Genomic DNA, 21,212 nt, shown 5'->3' on the forward strand with positions numbered 1-21,212 from the left:
AATCTTCCTACTAAAATGATCAGAAAGAGGTTAACTGTTGCACTGATGCGGCAAGCTTCAGCGATGTTTGTGCATGTGGGGTCAATTAGTAACACAGACACTTACTGCAGTGAAAAGAAGATGGCGCAGCTGGAGAGGATGACCATGGGGAGTAGGCAATAACCCAGCACACTCGCCACGCAGCCATAGGACACTCCTGAAGAGCTCATCAAGTTCAGTAAGGCGTGAATACCTAGGCAGCCAATGGCACTCATGCCATACACATAACCAAACTGGACTTTTCCTGCCTGAAACAATGGGAAGAAAACAGTTTGGATACACAATGAACATCAAGAAGAAATCAGATTGTCAACAAAGCAGAGAATACTTTCGAATCATTCAGTTCAATGTTGTTCATGTCTTTGGAGTATAAGCATCAGGAGATTGGGAGCTCTAAAGAAAACACTGATTATAATATGGATTCAGGTCATGAAAACAATCCCCTCCTCTATACATGGGATGGCACAAGCATGCTCATATTCCCAGACTGATATTTTTATTATAGATTGCCTGTTGGGGTACTAGGCATAGGTGAGGATATATTTTCTTCCCATATTTGTTGAACAATTAAATGAAAGAATAAACAAATTCTGATTTAGTCTTGGAGATTTATAAGACATAATAGTAATATTAGCAAACATCTGTTGCATTTACTATCTTAGGTCCTATTCTAGAGATTCCACATAAATTAATTTATTTAATCCACAATATAATAAGTAGGTATCATTGTTGTACCCATTATACACAGGAAGAAACTGAGGTACAGAGAGATTATGGGACTTGCCTAAAGTAAAATAATGCTAAGCAGTGAGGCTTGGCTTGAACCGAGGCAGTCCGGCTCTATAATTTAGGCCCTTAACACCTGCATAAGCTCCAACAATTGACAAAACAAGGCGACCCAGGTGGCACAGTAGCAAAGAAAATGAAAGTGAAAGTCGCTCAGTCATCTCTGACTTTTTGTGACCCCATGGATATACAGTCCATGGAATTCTCCAGGCCAGAATACTGGAGTGGGTATCCATTCCCTTTTCCAGGGGATATTCCCAACCTAAGAATAGAACCCAGGCCTCCTGCATTGTAGGCAGATTCTTTATCAGCTGAGCCACAAATCCATCTTCCAACATAGGAGATGTAGGACACAAGAGTTCGATCTCTGGGTCAGTGAGATCCCCTGAAAGAGGAAATGGCAACCCACTACAGTATTCTTGCTGGGAAAAATCCCATGGACAGAGGAGCCTGGCTGCTACAGTCTGTGGCGTCCCAAAGAGGTGGACACAACTGAGAATGCACACACATGCAAGCTAGCATATCCCAAACTTATGGGACCAGAGAATCCTATGTTTTCATAATGCCTATGGAGAAGACTCTTGAGAGTCCCTTGTACCGCAAGGAGATCCAACCAGTCCATTCTAAGGGAGATTGATCCTGGGTGTTCATTGGAAGGACTGATGCTAAAGCTGAAACTGCAATACTTTGGCCACCTCATGCGACGAGTTGACTCACTGGAAAAGACTCTGATGCTGGGAAAGGTTGGGGGCAGGAGGAGAAGGGGACGACGGAGAATGAGATGGCTGGATGGCATCACCGACTCTGTGGACATGAGTTTGAGTGAACTCCGGGAGTTGGTGATGGACAGGGAGGCCTGGCGTGCTGTGATTCATGGGGTCGCGGAGAGTTGGACACGACTGAGTGACTGAACTGAACTGAACTGATTACCAGCTTAACTAAACAGACTATGAAAAACTGATTTACATAAAGCAAGCAATAGTGAATCATAAAGGTATGGTTAAAGGAAGTCAGACTGAACTAATCAGGATAGACCACTGATCTGAGGATTCATCAGATAGCCATCACCTATACAATACTGGAGACTTGTTGCTGAAGCAGCTCCATTAAACTCATCCAGTGAAAGTCACAAACTATTGTTGATTCAACAGAAGATATTTCAATGTTTGCTATCTGAGGATGCCAAATCTCCAGTAAAAAATGCATGTATTTTTATATATACATTAAGCTGGTTAAAAATTCTAGATAAAGATTGAAGAGGCTGACTCTGATTTTCATGGAAATTATACAAAACTAACAAAACTGATTCACAGAGAGAGAGCTTTTTAGCTGTCATTTTTTCTTTTCCACAGCTGTTATTCATGAAGTCCTTATATCTTACAGAATAAAGAGATATTTATTTTGTAGTCAATTAACGGAGAATATCATGACCATTTTATTGTTCAAAACTGTCAAGCTATTTTGAATTTTTCTTCCTCTGCAGTTAGGGAAGTTGATCACTACTAAGTTCTTTCACAAAATGTCCCTGGGCTATGCTGCAGAATTCTCTCCTGCATTAGCCATAATAAGTCCTTCTGGCTATTTTGTGAAGTAATGCTGATAATGCTAATGGGTATGCTAAAAGAAACACATCAGTTATGTACTGCACTATTGGGTGAGTTTGTTCCACTTGGAAAATCGTGACAATTTCAAAAAACTTTCATATATTAGAGAAACATTTTACTTGATATTTAATTGGATCGGATAATTCAGAGGTTCAAATAGTTATAATGGTGACACAAAACTTCCCTACACTCAAAGGACACATAGCTGGCCCATGACCCTAACCAGTTTTGTGAATGGGGTAAACAGAGGGTGGATTAAATTAATTTGGTAGTAAAATTGTCCTTTTTCATATCAGTTACTGACTTCTTTATCTCTTTCTCTTGTTAGATTATCCAGTTTGAGGCTTAATTCCATTTGGTAGGGGCCATTCTCATTTTTTAATTTGTTTCAAATTCTAATAAGGGTTTGTAATTCAATTTCTTTTTACATTTCAAATGTTTGAGATCATCCTTGTACCATTACTACATCTTATTTGAAATACTTTTTATTCTTGATTATGCTTTTATATTGGCCGTGCATGTCCCTTTTCCAGATCACACTTTTAGCTCTACTCAGTTCAGTTCAGTTCAGTTCAGTCGCTCAGTCGTGTCCCACTCTCCGCGACCCCATGAATCACAGCACGCCAGGCCTCCCTGTCCATCACCAACTCCCGGAGTACACTCAAACTCATGTCCACAGAGTCGGTGATGCCATCCAGCCATCTCATTCTCCGTCGTCCCCTTCTCCTCCTGCCCCCAACCTTTCCCAGCATCAGAGTCTTTTCCAGTGAGTCAACTCGTCGCATGAGGTGGCCAAAGTATTGGAGTTTCAGCTTTAGCATCAGTCCCTCCAATGAACATCCAGGATTGATCTCCTTTAGAATGGACTGGTTGGATCTCCTTGCAGTATAAGGGACTCTCAAGAGTCTTCTCCAACACCACAGTTCAAAAGCATAGATTCTTCGGCGATCAGCTTTCTTCACAGTCCAACTCTCACATCCATACATGACCACGGGAAAAACCATTGCCTTGACTAGACGGACCTTTGTTGGCAAAGTAATGTCTCTGCTTTTTAATATACTATCAAGGTTGGTCATAACTTTCCTTCCAAGGAGCAAGCGTCTTTTAATTTCATGGCTGCAATCAGCATCTGCAGTGATTTTGGAGCCCAAAAAAACAAAGTCTGACACTGTTTCCACTGTTTTTCCATCTATTTCCCATGAAGTGATGGGACAAGATGCCATGATCTGTTTTCTGAATGTTGAGCTTCAAGCCAACCTTTTCACTCTCCTCTTTCACTTTCATCAAGAGGCCTTTGAGTTCCTCTTCACTTTCTGCCATAAGGGTGGTGTCATCTGCATATCTGAGGTTATTGATATTTCTCCCAGCAATCTTGATTCCAGCTTGTGCTTCTTCCAGCCCAGCGTTCCTCATGATGTACTCTGCATATAAGTTAAATAAGCAAGGTGACAATATACAACCTTGACGTACACCTTTTCCTATTTGGAACCAGTCGGTTGTTCCATGTCCAGTTCTGACTGTTGCTTCCTGACCTGCATACAGGTTTCTCAAGAGGCAGGTCAGGTGGTCTGGGATTCCCATCTCTTTCAGAATGTTCCACAGTTTATTGTGATCCACACAGTCAAAGGCTTTGGCATAGTCAATGAAGCAGAAATAGATGTTTTGCTAGAACTCTCTTGCTTTCTCCATGATCCAGCGGATGTTGGCAATTTGATCTCTGGTGCCTCTGCCTTTTCTAAAACCTACTTGAACATCTGGGAGTTCACGGTTTACATACTGCTGAAGCCTGGCTTGGAGAATTTTGAGCATGACTTTACTAGCGTGTGAGATGAGTGCAATTGTGCGGTAGTTTGAACATTTTTTGGCATTGCCTTTCTTTGGGATTGGAATGAAGACTGACCTCTTCCAGTCCTGTGGCCACTGCTGAGTTTTCCAAATCTGCTGGCATATTGAGTGCAGCACTTTCACAGCATCATCTTTCAAGACTTGAAATAGCTCCACTGGAATTCCATCACCTCCACTAGCTTTGTTCGTAGTGATGCTTTCTAAGGCCCACTTGACTTCACATTCCAAGATGTCTGGCTCTAGGTCGGTGATCACATTATCGTGACTATCTTGGTCGTGAAGATCTTTTTTGTACAGTTCTTCTGTGTATTCCTGCCACCTCTTCTTAATATCTTCTGCTTCTGTTAGGTCCATACCATTTCTGTCCTTTATCGCGCCCATCTTTGCATGAAATGTTCCCTTGGAATCTCTAATTTTCTTGAAGAGGTCTCTTGTTTTTCCTATTCTGTTGTTTTCCTCTATTTCTTTGCATTGATCACTGAGGAAGGCTTTCTTATCTCTCCTTGCTATTCTTTGGAACTCTGCATTCAGTTGCTTATATCTTTCAGAAAAATTAAATAGAGCCATAGTTTTAAAACACTTGTGTTTATGGTTTGGGGGTTGAAAATAATTTTAAGAGGAAGAATAAGTAAAATCAAATCTGTGTTGAGTGTTTGAAGCTGTTCTTTCTGGTTTGCTTCCTGCAACATGAAGAAAGTCCACTAAAAGTTATTGTGCTTTATATCAACATAAATCATAAAAATGATGAGTATGTGACTATGAATAGTACACCCCTGGAGATAATGAGCAGATTTGAATATTGTTTCTGGATTGAGTCTTGCTTTCTTTATTATAGTGCACTACCAGCTTATAAAATCATCTTTTACATTTTAATTTCAGATATCCAGGACAGGGTTAACAGCCTCAAATGGACTCTGAGTTAAATCTGGCTTTATTAATATCCAGCTGAGTTTTTCAATCCTTATTGTTCTACATGTATCAGAATCAATTCTGGAGTAACTGCATGTGATGGTAAAGTTGAAGTGAAAATAGCTGCCTAAAATCTTCGAGAAAATATGAGTTTTTACACATTTCCCAAAATTTCAGAACTGAAATGAACCTTAAGAATCACTTGTATAAGCCTGGGTTGTTTTTTTTTTTTTGTCTTCAAAGTGAAAAAAATGAAGGCCTAGAAATAAGAAATAAAAGGTTCAGGATCTTATCTGGAGGCAAAGTTAGGGGCAGATCCAAATTTTTCACTCTCAGTTGAGTTCTTTGTTTGTATTGTTTTGCACTTAAAATTGGGGATATTTAAATAATTCCAACTAACATTATGTACCCAAAAAAGATCTTAATGAGATTAATTTTTTTCCTTTAGGAGTTGGTAATAGTAATATTTTCTATGAAAAAACAAACAGCTGTTATATTACAAATTACCTGAAAAAGAAACGAGTTAATATGTTAAATTAATTGTTTCTGACTATTTGATTAATTGACATGGTCTTACTTGCAACTTAATCTAATATTATCAAATTACTGTGGCAAAGACAGAAGGAGCGTTTGAAACTAAATTAAAACTCTAGTTGATATAGTGTTATACCTGCAGAGTATTTGCATTTGCTGTAGTTCAAAGGAAGAAATAAGATGCCATAACTAAGTACTATCGTACTGGATAAACATGACGTACTTATTGACCAAGTTACAATGCAGAAACTAGATTTCTATCAGAATTTTTATTACTATTATGTAATTAGTAATGCAAAGTGAAAATTAATTTAGTTGCAAATACATTTCATAGCTACTTTTGAGAAGTATAGCTACATTAGGGGAGTGGATAGCTGTAAGAAACAGAAGTGAACTGAATAATTAATTTGAGGACTTTTCCTAGCATCTTAAATTTTCTATTCATCTCTCTTGCCAAGTTTACCATTTTGTGCCTTAATGAAACTGTACTTGTCAGACTGGCTTGACCATCTTTTTCATCCTCTGCTTTTAACGTACTGTCATTACCTCCTTAAAGTAAAATCATAGACCTTCTTTTTCTCTCCTTTTTTGAGGGGGAGAAAACATTTTCTAAAGGATGAGCTCGAATGTCTTCTAAACTTTACTTAGGAGGAAAAATGTTCCTTTTTGGTGACTTCTAATGTCATTGCTCCCAAATTTAAAGAATAAAAGAGATCCAAACACAAGACAAATGGTGAAGTCAGGGGGAAAATGCCTTCATAAAAAGCAGAAAACTAAAATGACGGGGAAATATACAGGTCAAAAAAACAAATCACTGCTTATCATTGCAAGTCTGTGTATTCATAGTAGCCTAACCAGGAACAAGGAGACTCATCTCAGACCTCACAGAATATCTGCAATAGTCTGGAGACACAACCCAGAAAAGAAAATAATGAGTAAATAGGGCATATTTGTCTAGTGTTATGACAGAAATCACACAGAAAGCAAGAAATAAAATTTTGGCCTATTATTTCCAAATTCCACATGTTCCTTCAACTTTTTCAGATTGATAGTCTTTTCTAAACAACAGAAAAAGGCTTAACAATAAAAAAAGCATTTATATTATTTCCTGCTTTGTTGAAAATCTGACTTGGTGATTTGATTTTCAAAATTCTACTTAAATTTACATTTTTTTAATTTGTCGTAAGAAGTGATGACAGTTTCTTTTTGCCATTATGGTTCAAGTAGATATGTCTCTCTTACCAAAAAAATGCAGTCATGAATTAACCAAACAATTTTCAGTTTATAAAGTGATATACTTCTTTCTGTATTTATAAAGATGGCTTCAAAAAATGACATTTGAAAGGGCAGACATTAAAATCTGAAACTTGGCTGTCGTATATACAGAAGTTGAAATATGATAAGTAAACATGAAACTCAAATTATGTCATAAACCAATGTTACTTCAATTAAAAAAGAAAAAAAATCTAGAATTGGCTGCTGTTCATTACCAAAAGTAGGGTGGCTCCTAGAGTCATGCAGAACAGGATGGGCCCAGTGAGGTCTGTTTCATTCATAATGCTGCCATCTGCTGGCTTCATTGGGTTTAACACTGTCAAGGTTTTTTGCCATATGTGATCAAAATTAATTCCAAGTTCTGCAAAAAAAAAAAAGAAAAAGAGATAACATAAATATAGTAAAATAAGCATGAGTAATATTCTTTAATTAAAGTTAACATTAATTTACACAGCACGTTAATCTGATTGCTATACCATCATAGTCTAAAGTTCTATATAATATATAATACAGAGCAAGCTTAAAACAAAAAAAAAGAATGTAGATTCCCACACAATGTCCTACAAGATATATTTTAGAGGTATAGTCAAGGAAAAACTTCCTGCCTTCTGCAGCAAATATATGCTTAAAATCTAGCCAAAAGTGAAGAAACGGACATTTTCAGTAAAGATATAAAATATAATGGTAGCTTTCTTTGCAGCCAAAGATGGAGAAGCACTATACAGTTAGCAAAAACAAGACCAGGAGCTGACTGTGGCTCAGATCATGAACTCCTTACTGCCAAATTCAGACTGAAATTGAAGAAAGTAGGGAAAACCACTAGACCATTTTATATGACCTAAATCAAATCCCTTATGATTATACAGTGGAAGTGAGAAATTTAAGGGACTAGATCTGATAGAGTGCCTGATGAACTCTGGACGGAGGATCGTGACATTGTACAGGAGACAGGGACCAAGACCATCCCCATGGAAAAGAAATGCAAAAAAGCAAAATGGCTGTCTGAGGAGGCCTTACAAATAGCTGTGAAAAGAAGAGAAGTGAAAAGCAAAGGAGAAAAGGAAAGATATAAGCATCTGAATGCAGAGTTCCAAAGAATAGCAAGGAGAGATAAGAAAGCCTTCCTCAGCGATCAATGCAAAGAAATAGAGGAAAACAACAGAATAGGAAAAACAAGAGATCTCTTCAAGAAAATTAGAGATTCCAAGGGAACATTTCATGCAAAGATGGGCTCGATAAAGGAGAAGATATTAAGAAGAGGTGGCAAGTATACACAGAAGAACTGTACAAAAAAGATCTTCACGACCAAGATAATCACGATGGCGTGATTACTAACCTAGAGCCAGACATCTTGGAATGTGAAGTCAAGTAGGCCTTAGAAAGCATCACTACAAACAAAGCTAGTGGAGGTGATGGAATTCCAGTTGAGCTAGTTCAAATCCTCAAAGATGATGCTGCGAAAGTGCTGCACTCAAATTTGGAAAACTCAGCAGTGGCCACAGGACTGGAAAAGGTCAGTCTTCATCCCAATCCCAAAGAAAGACAATGCCAAAGAATGCTCAAACTACCGCACAATTGCACTCGTCTCACACTCTAGTAAAGTCACGCTCAAAATTCTCCAAGCCAGGCTTCAGCAATATGTGAACCATGAACTCCCAGATGTTCAAGCAGGTTTTAGAAAAGGCAGAGGCACCAGAGATCAAATTGCCAACATCCGCTGGATCATGGAGAAAGCAAGAGAGTTCTAGCAAAACATCTATTTCTGCTTCATTGACTATGCCAAAGCCTTTGACTGTGTGGATCACAATAAACTGTGGAACATTCTGAAAGAGATGGGAATCCCAGACCACCTGACCTGCCTCTTGAGAAACCTGTATGCAGGTCAGGAAGCAACAGTTAGAACTGGACATGGAACAACAGACTGGTTCCAAATAGGAAAAGGAGTCTGTCAAGTCTGTATACTGTCACCCTGCTTATTTAACTTATATGCAGAGTACATCATGAGGAACGCTGGGCTGGAGGAAGCACAAGTTGGAATCAAGATTGCCGGGAGAAATTTCAATAACCTCAGATATGCAGATGACACCACCCTTATGGCAGAAAGTGAAAAGGAAGTGAAAAAGCCTCTTGATGAAAGTGAAAGAGGAGAGGAGAGTGAAAAGGTTGGCTTGAAGCTCAACATTCAGAAAACAAAGATCATGGCATCTGGTCCCATCACTTCATGGGAAATAGATGGGGAAACAGTGTCAGACTTTGTTTTTTTGGGCTCCAAAAATCACTGTGGATTCTGATTGCAGCCATGAAATTAAAAGATGCCTACACCTTAGAAGGGAAGTTATGACCAACCTAGATAGTATATTAAAAAGCAGAGACATTACTTTGCCAACAAAGGTCCATCTAGTCAAGGGTATGGTTTTTCCAGTGGTCATGTATGGACGTGAGAGTTGGACTGTGAAGAAAGCTGATGACTGAAGAATTGATGCTTTTGAACTGTGGTGCTAGAGAAGACTCTTGAGAGTCCCTTGTACTGCAAGGAGATCCAACCAGTCCATTCTAAAGGAGATCGATCCTGGGTGTTCATTGGAAGGACTGATGCTAAAGCTGAAACTGCAATACTTTGGCCACCTCATGTGAAGAGTTGACTCACTGGAAAAGGTTCTGATGCTGGGAAGGATTGGGGGCGGGAGGAGAAGGGGACGAGAGAGAATGAGATGGCTGGATGGCATCACCGACTCGATAGACATGAGTTTGAATGAACTCCGGGAGTTGGTGATGGACAAGGAGGCCTGGCGTGCTGTGATTCATGGGGTCGCAAAGAGCCTGTCACGACTGAGGGACTGAACTGAACTGAACAAACCAAAAGTCCCATCTTATTGCACATTTAGTTATTTTTTTTTCCTGCCTTTTCAACTGCTAACACTTTTGAAAACTTGTTCTGTGAAACATTCATCATTTTCAAATCACTTCAGTTCAGTTGCTCAGTCATGTCCGACTATTTGCGACCCCATGGACTACAGCATGCCAGGCTTCTCTGTCCAACACCAATTTCCAGAGCTTGCTGAAACTCATGTCCATCGACTCGGTGATGCCATCGAACCATCTCATCTTCTGTCATCCCCTTCTCCTCCCACCTTCAATCATTCCCAGCATCAGGGACATTTCAAATGAGTCAGTTCTTCGCATCAGGTGGCCAAAGTATTGGAGCTTCAGCTTCAGCATCAGTCTTTCCAATGAATATTCAGGACTGATTTCCTATTGGATGTACTGATTGGATCTCCTTGCAGTCCATGGAACTCTCAAGAGTCTTCTTCAACACCCCAATTCAAATTTTCAACTCTTGAGTGTCAGCCTTCTTTATAGTCCAACTCTCACATCCACACATGACTTATGGAAAAACCATACTTTGACTAGACAGACCTTTGTTGGCAAAGGAATATCTCTGCTTAATATGTTGTCTATGGAAAAGACTCTGATGCTGGGAAAGGTTGGGGGAGGGAGGAGAAGGGGACGACCGAGAATGAGATGGCTGGATGACATCACCGACTCTGTGGACTTGAGTTTGAGTGAACTCCGGGATTTGGTGATGGACAGGGAGGCCTGGCGTGCTGTGATTCATGGGGTCGTGGAGAGTCGGACACAACTGAGCGACTGAACTGAACTGAACTGATGTTGGTCATAGCTTTTTTTCCAAGAGCAAGAGTCTTAATTTCATGGCTGCAGTCACCATTTGCAGTGATTTTGGAGCACAAGAAAATAAAATCTGTCAGTGTTTCTGTTGTTTCCCCACCTATTTGCAGATGCCATAATCTGTTTATTGAATGCTGAGTTTTAAGCCAGCTTTTTCACTCTCCTTCACTTTCATCAAGAGGATTTTTATTCTTTGCTTTCTGCCCTAAGGGTGGTGTCATCTGCATATCTGAGGTTACTGTTATTTCCCCTGGCAATCTTTATTCCAGCTTATGCTTCACTCAATCAAGGATTTAGCATGTTGTACTCTGCATTAAGTTAAATAAGCAGGGTGACAATATACAGCCTTGATGTACTCCTTTCCCAATTTGGAACCAGTCCATTTTTCCATGTCTGGTTCAAACTTTTGCTTCTTGACCTGCTTGCAGATTTCTCAAGAGGCAGGTCAGGTGGCCTGGTATTCCCATCTCTTGAAGAATTTTCCACAGTTTGTTGGGATTCCCACAATCAAAGGCTTTGGCATAGTCAATGAAGCAAAAGTAGATATTTCTCCGAAATTCTCTTGCTATTTCCATGATCCTCTGGGTGTTGACAATTTGATCTCTGGTTCCTCTGCCTTTTCTAAATCCAGCTTGAACATCTGGAAGTTCTCGGCTCACGTACTGTTGAAGTCTGGCTTGGAGAATTTTGAGCGTTTCTTTGCTAGAGTGTGAGATGAGTGCAATTGTGTGGTAGTATGAACATTCTTTGGCATAGCCCTTCTTTGGGGTTGGAATGAAAACTGACCTTTTCCAGTCCTGTGGCCACTGCTGAGTTTTCCAAATTTGCTGGCACATTGAGTGCAGCACTTTCACAGCATTATCTTTTAGGATTTGTAGTAGCTCAACTGGAATTCCATCAGCCTCACTAACTTTGTTCGTAGTGCTTCCTAAGGCCCACTTAACTTCACATTCCAGGATGTCTGTCTAGGTGAGTGATCACACCATTGTGGTTATCTGGGTCTTTAAGATCATTTAACATAGTTCTTCTGTGTATTCTTGCTACTTCTTTTTAATATCTTCTGCTTCTGTTAGGTTCATACTGCTTCTGTTAGGTTCATACTGCTTCTGTCCTTCATTGTGCCAACCTTTGCATGAAATGTTCCCTTGGTATGTCTAATTTTCTTCAAGAGTCTCTAGTCTTTCTCATTGTATTATTTTCCTCTATTTCTTTGCACTGATCACTGAGGAAGGCTTTCTTATCTCTCCTTGCTATTCTTTGCAACTCTGCAAAGGCAAAGGCAAGTCACTCCAGTACTCTTGCCTAGAAAATCCCATGGATGGAGGAGCCTGGTAGGCTGCAGTCTGTGGAGTTGCTAAGGGTCAGACACGACTGATCGACTTCACTTTCACTTTTCACTTTCCACTTTCACACATTGGAGAAGGAAATGGCAACCCACTCCAGTGTTCTTGCCTGGAGAATCCCAGGGACAGGGGAGCCTGGTGGGCTTCCGTCTATGGGGTCACACAGAGTCGGACACGACTGAAGTGACTTAGCAGTAGCAGCATTCATATGGATATATCTTTCCTTTGCCTTTTGCTTCTCTTTTCTCAGGTAACTGTAAGGTCTTCTCAGGCAACCATTTTACCTTTTTGCATTTTTCTTCTTGGGGATGGTTTTGATCACTGCCTTTTCCATCCATAGTTCTTCAGGCACTTTATCTATCAGATCTAATCCCTTGAAAATATTTGTCACTTCCACTGTATAATCATAAGGGATTTGATTTAGGTCACCTGAGTGGTCTAGTAGTTTTCCCTACTTTCTTCAATTTAGAGCTGAATTTGGCAAGTTCATGATCTGAGCCACAGTCAGCTCTTGGTCTTGTTTTTGCTGACTGTATAGAGCTTCTCCATCTTTGGCTGCATAGTATATAGTCAGTCTGATCTCGGTATTGATTATCTGGTGATGTCCATGTGTAGAGTCGTCTCTTGTGTTGTTGGAAGAAGGTATTTGCTATGACCAGTGTGTTCTCCTGGAAACTCTGTTAGCCTTTGCCCTGCTTCATTTTGTACTCAAAGGCCAAACTTACCTGTTACTCCAGGTATCTCTTGACTTCCTACTTTTACATTCTAGTCCCCTATGATGAAAAGGACATCTAATTTTCAATTAGCAGTGTTATTTAATCTGAAGACACTTAGCCCAGTTCTGATATTTTAATTCCACTCTTCCTAATGAGCTATGCTATGCTAACTATGTAAAACTCCACGGAAGAGAAAAGGTTCTCTCAGCAAGTAACAGCAATCATGGGTGAACACATATTTTAATCAGGCCAAAGCACTGTGTTGTTGAGTCCATGTATTCAGAGACTGAATTCTTGAGACAATTAACCTTTCTCTTTTTTGAGTAGTGACGGTAAAATAAAATAACCAAAATCACTGAGGCCCAGTGTCTATGAGTCTAAACTCATTTATAAGTTTCTAATTTTTTTCCAGTGCCTTATTTTTCAAAGAATTCTGACTGCCACATTACATACCCCTCTGCTAGATTCTGTTCCTCTTATATATTTTTCATTAAAAAGAAAAGAAAAACACCCAGACATTTGATATACACTGAATATAGAAATAAATTCCAACATTACAGCAGTTACTTTTCTTACCACTCCAATAAACTTTAAGATGTAGAAAAAAAAGAACATTTATAAGGAAGAAGAATGTAACTTCACTACTTAGGAACCAGTAATTAATCTGATTTCCCTCCTACTATCATTTTAAATTTGAATAAGAGTAAGGTGGGGGTTAGGAAAAACTGAAACTAAACTACTATAAAGTACATACATTTCAGTTGAAAAGAGTGGAAATCTTTTAGCTGAATGTTTTTACTGAATTTTGCTGTAAGCAAGATTTACATGTGTTGGTCTTTCTGACATGCACTGAGGCAAGTACTGTTAGTTTATTTCTACTTTGTGCGTTAGATGGTTGAAGTTTGGGGAGTTGAAGTAAGTTTTCCAAAGTCAAGAAGCCAGTAATAGAAAATTTAGGTTCCAGCACTGGAGAATCTGACACAAGAACTCATACTTTTCAAATAAATAAATAGATAACAGTCCAATTTAAAGGATAGATAGAGGAATTGAATAGACATTTTTCCAAAGGGGACATCCAAATGGCCAACAGGTACATGAAAACGTGCTTAGCACCATTAATCAGAAAATGCAAATCAAAATCACAATATCATCTCACACCTGTTAGAATGGCTAACATCGAAAAGAAGTAAGTGTTGGTGAGGATATGGAGAAAAGGCAACCCTTCAATATTGTTGGTGGGACTGTTCATTGGTATAGCCACTATGGAAAGCACTACGGGGGTTCCTCAAATATTACCAAAAAATAGAACTATCATATGATCCAACTATGCCTATGATCCAACTGCTGGGAATATATATGAAGGAAACAAAAACAGGATATCAGAGAGATACCTGCACCTCCACTTTGACAGCAGCACTCTGTGTGCCTGCTAAGTCACTTCACTCGTATCCAACTCTTTATGACCCTATGTACCATAGCCCGCCAGGGTCCTCTGTCCATGGGATTCTTCAGACAAGGGTGGGTTATTTACGATTAGTGCCACCTGGGAAGATAGCAGCATTGGGTACAACAGTCAAAACCACCTAAGTGTCCATTGATGGATGAATAGATTTAAAAGTTATATATATGTATATATATATACACACTATGGAGGGCTTCCCTGGTAGCTCAGCTGGTAAAGAATCTGCCTGCAATGCAGGAGACCCCAGTTCAATTCTTGGGTTGGGAAGATCCCCTGGAGGAGGATCCCCTGGAGTGGGATACTGGAGGATCCCACTCCAGTGTTCCTGCCTGGTGGAGAATCCCCTGGATAGAGATGCCTGGTGGGCTACAGTCCATGGGGTCACAAAAGGTTGGACACAACTGAGCAACTAAGCGTGCGCATGTGCATGCGCGTGCACACACACACACACACAGGAATACTATTCAGTCATAAAAAATGAGGAAATCCTACCATTTGTGAAAACATGAGTGGACCTTGAGGGCATTTTTCTAAGTGAAATAAGCCAGAAATAAAGAGCCAACTACTGCATGGTATCACTTGTATGTGGAGTCTAAAAAAATATTTTTAAGTCAAACTTACAGAATCAGAATAGAAAAGTGGTTGCCATGGGGTAGGGGAAGTAGGAAGAGGTTGGTAAAAGGTTCAGTTCAGTTCAGTTCAGTTCAGTCGCTCAGTCGTGTCCGACTCTCCGTGACCCCATGAATCACAGCATGCCAGGCCTCCCTGTCCATCACCAACTCCCGGAGTTCACTCAAACTCATGTCCACAGAGTCGGTGATGCCATCCAGCCATCTCATTCTCGGTCGCCCCCTTCTCCTCCCACCGAAAAAGAACCCACCCTTTTAACCATAGCTTTGATTGAGTCAATGTGCATCTAATCTCATAATGTTTGTATTTTAAGTGTGCTCAGTTCTCCCACGTGAAGACTTGTATTTCCAAATCATTGGTACCTGGCGTTTAACTTCCCTTCACAGGATTTAGTAACCCTCTTTGGTCGAAGACAAGGTATAGTTCAATTTCTTCTAAAGTGGCAGGTACCACCTAAACACCTTGCAGAGCTAACATTCTACACACAGGGTATCAGATGAAATTTCAATGATTGCCATGACATAGAGGGGTCTTGCTCCAACAGGGACCTAGGCATTTTCAAAATATCAGCCAGACATGGCCTGAATTAGGACAGAAGGTGTATCTTTAACTCTTTTCACATCCAGGGTGACAACTGCTAGCCACCCAAACTTGAAATGAATATTAATTTAATTTGAATTAAATTAATAGCAAAGAGTTGACTCACTGGAAAAGACTCTGATGCTGGGAAGGATTGGGGGCGGGAGGAGAAGGGGATGACAGAGAATGAGATGGCTGGATGGCATCACCAACTCGATGGACATGAGTTTGAGTGAACTCCAGGAGTTGGTGATGGACAGGGAGGCCTGGCGTGCTGTGATTCATGGGGTAGCAAAGAGTCAGTCACGACTGAGCAACTGAACTGAACTGGAGAGTGAGCAAATAATTTCACATTTCAACTTCCCTTTTTACTTTTACAGTGTATTCATATAGTTCTTAGTGAACATATACTTTGGAAAATATGAGCAGTTCATCAATTTAAAATAAGTTAGGCTGTCTAATGTGATATTTAAAATAGCAGAAGATTTTAAAAATAGACAAATGCTTAAGTTGAAGTTGATGTCACCTGAGACTTATGTTGTTTTCAAATTTTATTTTCAATTTAGACATTTACATTAACAATATGCTTTCAGTTTTTACTACAATAAATTGACTTTTAATTCAAAATAACTTTTTCACAACATTGTAAATAAAATATAGTACAATATAAAATAAAAATAAGTATATTTTATTTACAATGTTGTGTTTGTTTTAGGTGTATAGCAAAGTGATACATATATATATATGAATTAACAAAAGCAGTTCCCATCTTTTGATGGGGTGCTCATGGTTTATAACATAAATGTCATTACTTTGAGAGAGGGATAACTTAGGTATGGCATTGGGTTTTTTTCTTTTTGCAGCTTGAGGCAGTTGTAAAATAACTTAATGTAGCTTTTTACAACTGTGTATTCTATAGTATTTTTTTCATTTGGTAAAATTTTAACTGTTAATGTTTTTGGCATTGTGCTTTGTACCATTTATTAAATAAAAATTTTTTAAAAAATAACTTTTTCCTCAAAAAGTATAATTATTATGCTTGAAGAAACCCAGATGAAAATGTTTTACAAGACATTGTTACTGATTTCAGGCACTTATTTAATGGCATAATTAACTTTTGCACATTTCAACATTGAGTCTTGAAACACTAAATAAACATAAGATCTAATAAATTTTTTCATAAGAAAAAATATGTTTTTTACCAAAATACATATCCATATATTTTGTTTTAAAATTTATTACATGGTATGCAAATAAGACTATATGTATTTATCAATAGCAGTACCCTAATATAACACCTTATTTTACAAGATAAAAAAGATGAAACTATTATGAAATTTGAATGCAAAATTTATTGTTTTGCTGTCATCTAGTGGTAGTAAAGTATACAATGTATACGCTATAAAAATGAATTAATACCTTTGTTTTCTACGCAAATTGTGGCATTGGCCTTTCAAATATGAACATCAGGCTATGCTACAAATATAAATACCAAATGTCACAGTAATTTTTCTAGTCTGACAGATTTGAATTGACTATTATTTATCAAGATGCATTTGTTAACACATTGATTGCACATTATCACATAGCAAAAGTTATCATTCTTACAGAAAACCAAGTAAATGCGAGCTTTTTAGACAGTAAACTGAGGAATAAACAAACACATTTTCAAATAGCATGTTTTTGTGCAAGGGGTCATTATTATAGCTTCATAATTTTACAGGTTGTTTTGGTGTACACTCAATAAAAACTAGCAAATGTCATTTATCATCTTGTCCTAGAAATCCTGCTTATGGTCTTTTTATACCTTTTAGACAGATAAGGCTTGAGGCATCACAAAGTCACCCTGGCTGAAGAACATATTGGATCAGAGTCCAGAAATTTCATAGACTCAAAATGCAAAATTATATTAAGTACTGTCATTTCTAATATATATTTGGTGAGTATAATCACAAAGAGAAAAGAATTCTAGGAATTTCTCTGAGCTTTAAAAAGGAGGAGGGTAAATCTAATATATTTCTTATTTGAAATTTGAGGAGACATCACAGGAGAATGTATCAGAGTTTAGAATATCAGAATGGAAGTATTTGAAACAAGTAGAAAAGATTATATTCAATAAATATTATAGGAAAAATTGATTAACCAAAAAAGTTAAATTGTATTCCACATACTAACTTAAAACAATTTTCAATGAATCAAAAATTTAATTCCAGAACAAAAAGCTAATTAAAAAATTTAAGAATCTGTAAGAGGATATATCTTTCTGGCTTTAGAGCTGGAGAAATATAGTCTAAACAAAGAACAATTGGAAAAAAAGTTACCAAGAAAAATATTGTGGGGTTGAAAATATAAATATTAAAATGTCTACATGCTCTAATATCCCATAAATAAATTAGATGGCAAACACAATCTATGAAAAAAGCATGAAATACATATTCCAGATAATAATAAATATCTTTACCATATAAATATCTCTATAAATAAAAAAAGAAAGGAAAAGTCTTAAGATTTTAAAAACAGAAAGAAGTAAAAGTCAATGAACATAAAAAGAAAGTCTAACTTCTCTAGTAACCAAGAAATTAAAAGTATTTTTTTTTCCTTTATTGCCTATCAAATTAACAAAGACATTTACTATTCTACTGTGTAGGTGCATTGATTGGCTCATCATTTTTCCAGATGAGTCTGACAGTGTAAATGCGTTTGACCCAGCAATCCCAATGTTATAGATCGATTCTGAAGACAGATTCTGTACAGGTCAAAGTTATCGAATGTGATGTTCACCAAAGCATTATTTATTATAAAGGAACAATGTTTAAGATTTAAATTATGGTGATGGTTTAGTCACTAGGTCATGTACGACTCTTGTGACCACACAGACTAGTTTCCTCTGTCCATGAGATTTTACAGGCAAGAAAACTGGAGCAGGCTACTGTTTCCTTCTCCAGGAGATCTTCCTGACTCAGGGATTGAACCTGTGTCTCCTGCATTGCAGATGGATTTTTTTTACTGCTGAGCCAGATTTATATTGTGATATTTGTGTATAATGGGCTTCCTAGATGACTCAGTGGTAAGGAATCTGCCTGCCAACAAACGTTCATCTGCACCACCACGTTAACTTAAGCTTATTAAACATTAACTTAAACGTTCACTTGCCACCAGCAGTGCTACTTACTGGAGTCAGATTCCTCCTCACTTAGTCATACCTAGATGAGATGAGGGTGCTCACATGAGCCAGGAAGGAGAAAAAAAAAACAAAAAACCAAAACTCGCTTCTCCATGATAATAAAAAAGGAATATTGAGAAACTACCCCTGTTGCCCCCAGGCAAGCATAGCAGGAAATAGTAAAACATGCTACTATAAAGTAGCTTCATTAACAGGGTGGGAAGAGTGGTTACTTTGATATAATTACTTTGCCCAAAGATATTCACTGGTGTCTAGAGATGGCCACGGAGTCCACATGTAAGAAACAGTGAAGAAATATTTAAAAACTGCAAGACCAGCATAGTGTTAGCACATATCTACTTCAGATTTCCCCACACAAACAGGAGACAAACTCCCATTGGTTTAAATGTGTCTGTCAGAAGACTCTCGTTTATATGTGGAACAGTCACATAAAACACTATATGCAGCATGCTGATAGTGTGCATTAAGTGCTGATTATTGCTATTATTCTTCAAGCTGTACACACATTAATAGCACTTCCTTAACTTATCTTCTAGTAAAGGAGGCTCTTCATCAAAGCTGTCAATGTAAGAAGATGGTGAATAATAATCCTGGTTGGATGCTGGCTGAAAAAACTGTCCTGAGTAACCTGATGACAGGAGCATCTCTGCTGGGACAAAGGCAGGCTGAGGCTGCTCACTGGCTTGTCGTCTAGAAAAAGGAAAATATTGATACAGATACATCTAAGAAAGGGATATCATGATAAAGCAAGGAAGGAAACTACAATTTTCCTTTTATAATTTCTCCTGGTTTTTATGACTATTCATCCATGAAAAAATTAACTTGCTTGAAGTTTAACCTAAACAAACAAACAAATGAAAAGTAACTAGTGAGAAAACTCTCTAGAGGAATGATCCATACTGACTAACATGCACTGATTATTTGCAATGTGTTGGACAATTCACATTTTCTCACATAATTAATACTCTGCAAAGTAAAAACTGTAGTTTTAATCTCATCTTACAGAAAAAGAAATACAGATTCATGGAGACTGAATGACTTGCCAGGCAACACACAATAACATTCAAGTGTTGAACAGTGAACTGAAGCTGTCTGTCTGAGCAGTGCCCTTCTCCCTACATGATGCTGCTTTTCCACTGATTTTCAGGGACTATCACCAAATAGGGCATTCCCTATAAATCTGGGAAAATAGCAATTAAAAAATCCCAGTCATACTAAGTGAAGCAAACCAGACAAAGACAAATATCACATAATATTGCTTATATGTGGAATCTAACAAATGAACTTATTTACAAAACAGAAATAGACCCCCCAGACATAGAAAAGCTCTGGCCCTTTCCAGACAGTTATTTTCAATCAAATTATCTTTGGGTCCCTGACTAAAAGTCTTTCATAGCTGGTTTCACTGTTCCTCTTTTGAAATATGAGATTTAGTGTTGCCAAAACATGGTGTTTCAATATTTCCTTGATTGTGGTTTTATTTTTTTTTATTTTACCATTTATGTGAGAAAAACAATCTTAGTAAATAACTTCTTAAAGCTAGAGAATGGAAGGAAGAAACGGAGCTGCTGCTACTGCTGCTAAGTCACTTCAGTCGTGTCCGACTCTGTGTGACCCCATAGACGGAAGCCCACCAGGCTCCCCCGCCCCTGGGATTCTCCAGGCAAGAACACTGGAGTGGGTTGCCATTTCCTTCTCCAATGCGTGAAAGTGAAAAGTGAAAGTGAAGTGGCTCAGTCGTGTCTGACGCTTAGCAACCCCACGGACTGCAGCCTACCAGGCTCCTCCATCCATGGGATTTTCCAGGCAAGAGTACTGGAGTGGCTTGCCATTGCCTTCTCCGGAAATGGGGCTAGTCAAAGTTATTTGGTTATTTCAAATTGTTTTTAACTAAAGGAAAAGAAAGAAACATAAAGAATGGTCCTTGACTACAGGGTGTCTTAGTTAGACCTTTGGGAAGGTAAATACTAAAATTTTGATGATTTAAACCCAACACATTATTCCAAATTACTGAATTAGACCAAAACAAACACTGGACTCTGGCAGGTGGGATTTAAATATTAGCTTTGTTAGCAGGCATCTCTTCTAAAAATCATTTCAAACAACTGTGAAGTGACTGCAAAAAGTTCCTTTAGAGCAACTGACTATATTTTTAATCACATTTCCCTTCTTTTACTTTCTGACCCTATGTATTATATTTCTGCCTGTAATGATAGTCCTATGGTGGGATGTATTCTGAACCGAGTGGTTAGCAAACAGGACTTCTGGAGTCCAAATGCCTGCATGCAAACCCCAATTTTATACTCTTAGGCAAACTGTTTCACCTCCTATGCCTCTGTTTCTTCATCTGTAAAATGAGGACAATAATAGAACTAATAATTTTATTATGAATTAAATTATCTGAAATAAATAAAGCACTTAGATTAGTGCTGGGCATATAAGAAGCAATCAATAAACATTAGCTAAGTGTTCTTATGTTCTCTTCCTGAGACTGACACTGAAGCATTCTAGACACCTCCCTCACTTCCTGAAACAGCATGTTCTATATTTGTAAATAGTTGTTTTCCAGTCTGCCACTTCCTCATAGCAAACAACATTAATCAGAGTCCAAGAGCTTGT

At 38.3% G+C, this 21,212-nt stretch overlaps 1 protein-coding gene across 3 annotated transcripts in view; it reads right to left on the minus strand.

The window, feature by feature from the left end:
- Positions 1-21,212, minus strand: part of YIPF7 (Yip1 domain family member 7) — a 32,529-nt gene that overhangs the window by 3,375 nt on the left and 7,942 nt on the right. For 2 of the 3 annotated variants that reach the window (XM_088836321.1, XM_088836322.1), the window contains exons 3-5: positions 19,122-19,283; positions 7,208-7,352; positions 106-287 (exon numbers count right to left, since the gene is read on the minus strand). In XM_088836321.1, coding sequence (XP_088692447.1) covers positions 106-287; positions 7,208-7,352; positions 19,122-19,283 — 489 coding nt within the window. Of the gene's footprint in view, positions 1-105; positions 288-7,207; positions 7,354-18,581; positions 19,284-21,212 lie in introns of those variants that run through there. The other variant, XR_016037447.1, reaches the window with a different exon arrangement.

The sequence above is a fragment of the Moschus berezovskii genome, chromosome 5 (genome assembly GCF_049115385.1).
Source record: "Moschus berezovskii isolate FMDL1 chromosome 5, NW_MosBer_1.0, whole genome shotgun sequence".
Lineage (NCBI taxonomy): Eukaryota > Metazoa > Chordata > Mammalia > Artiodactyla > Moschidae > Moschus > Moschus berezovskii.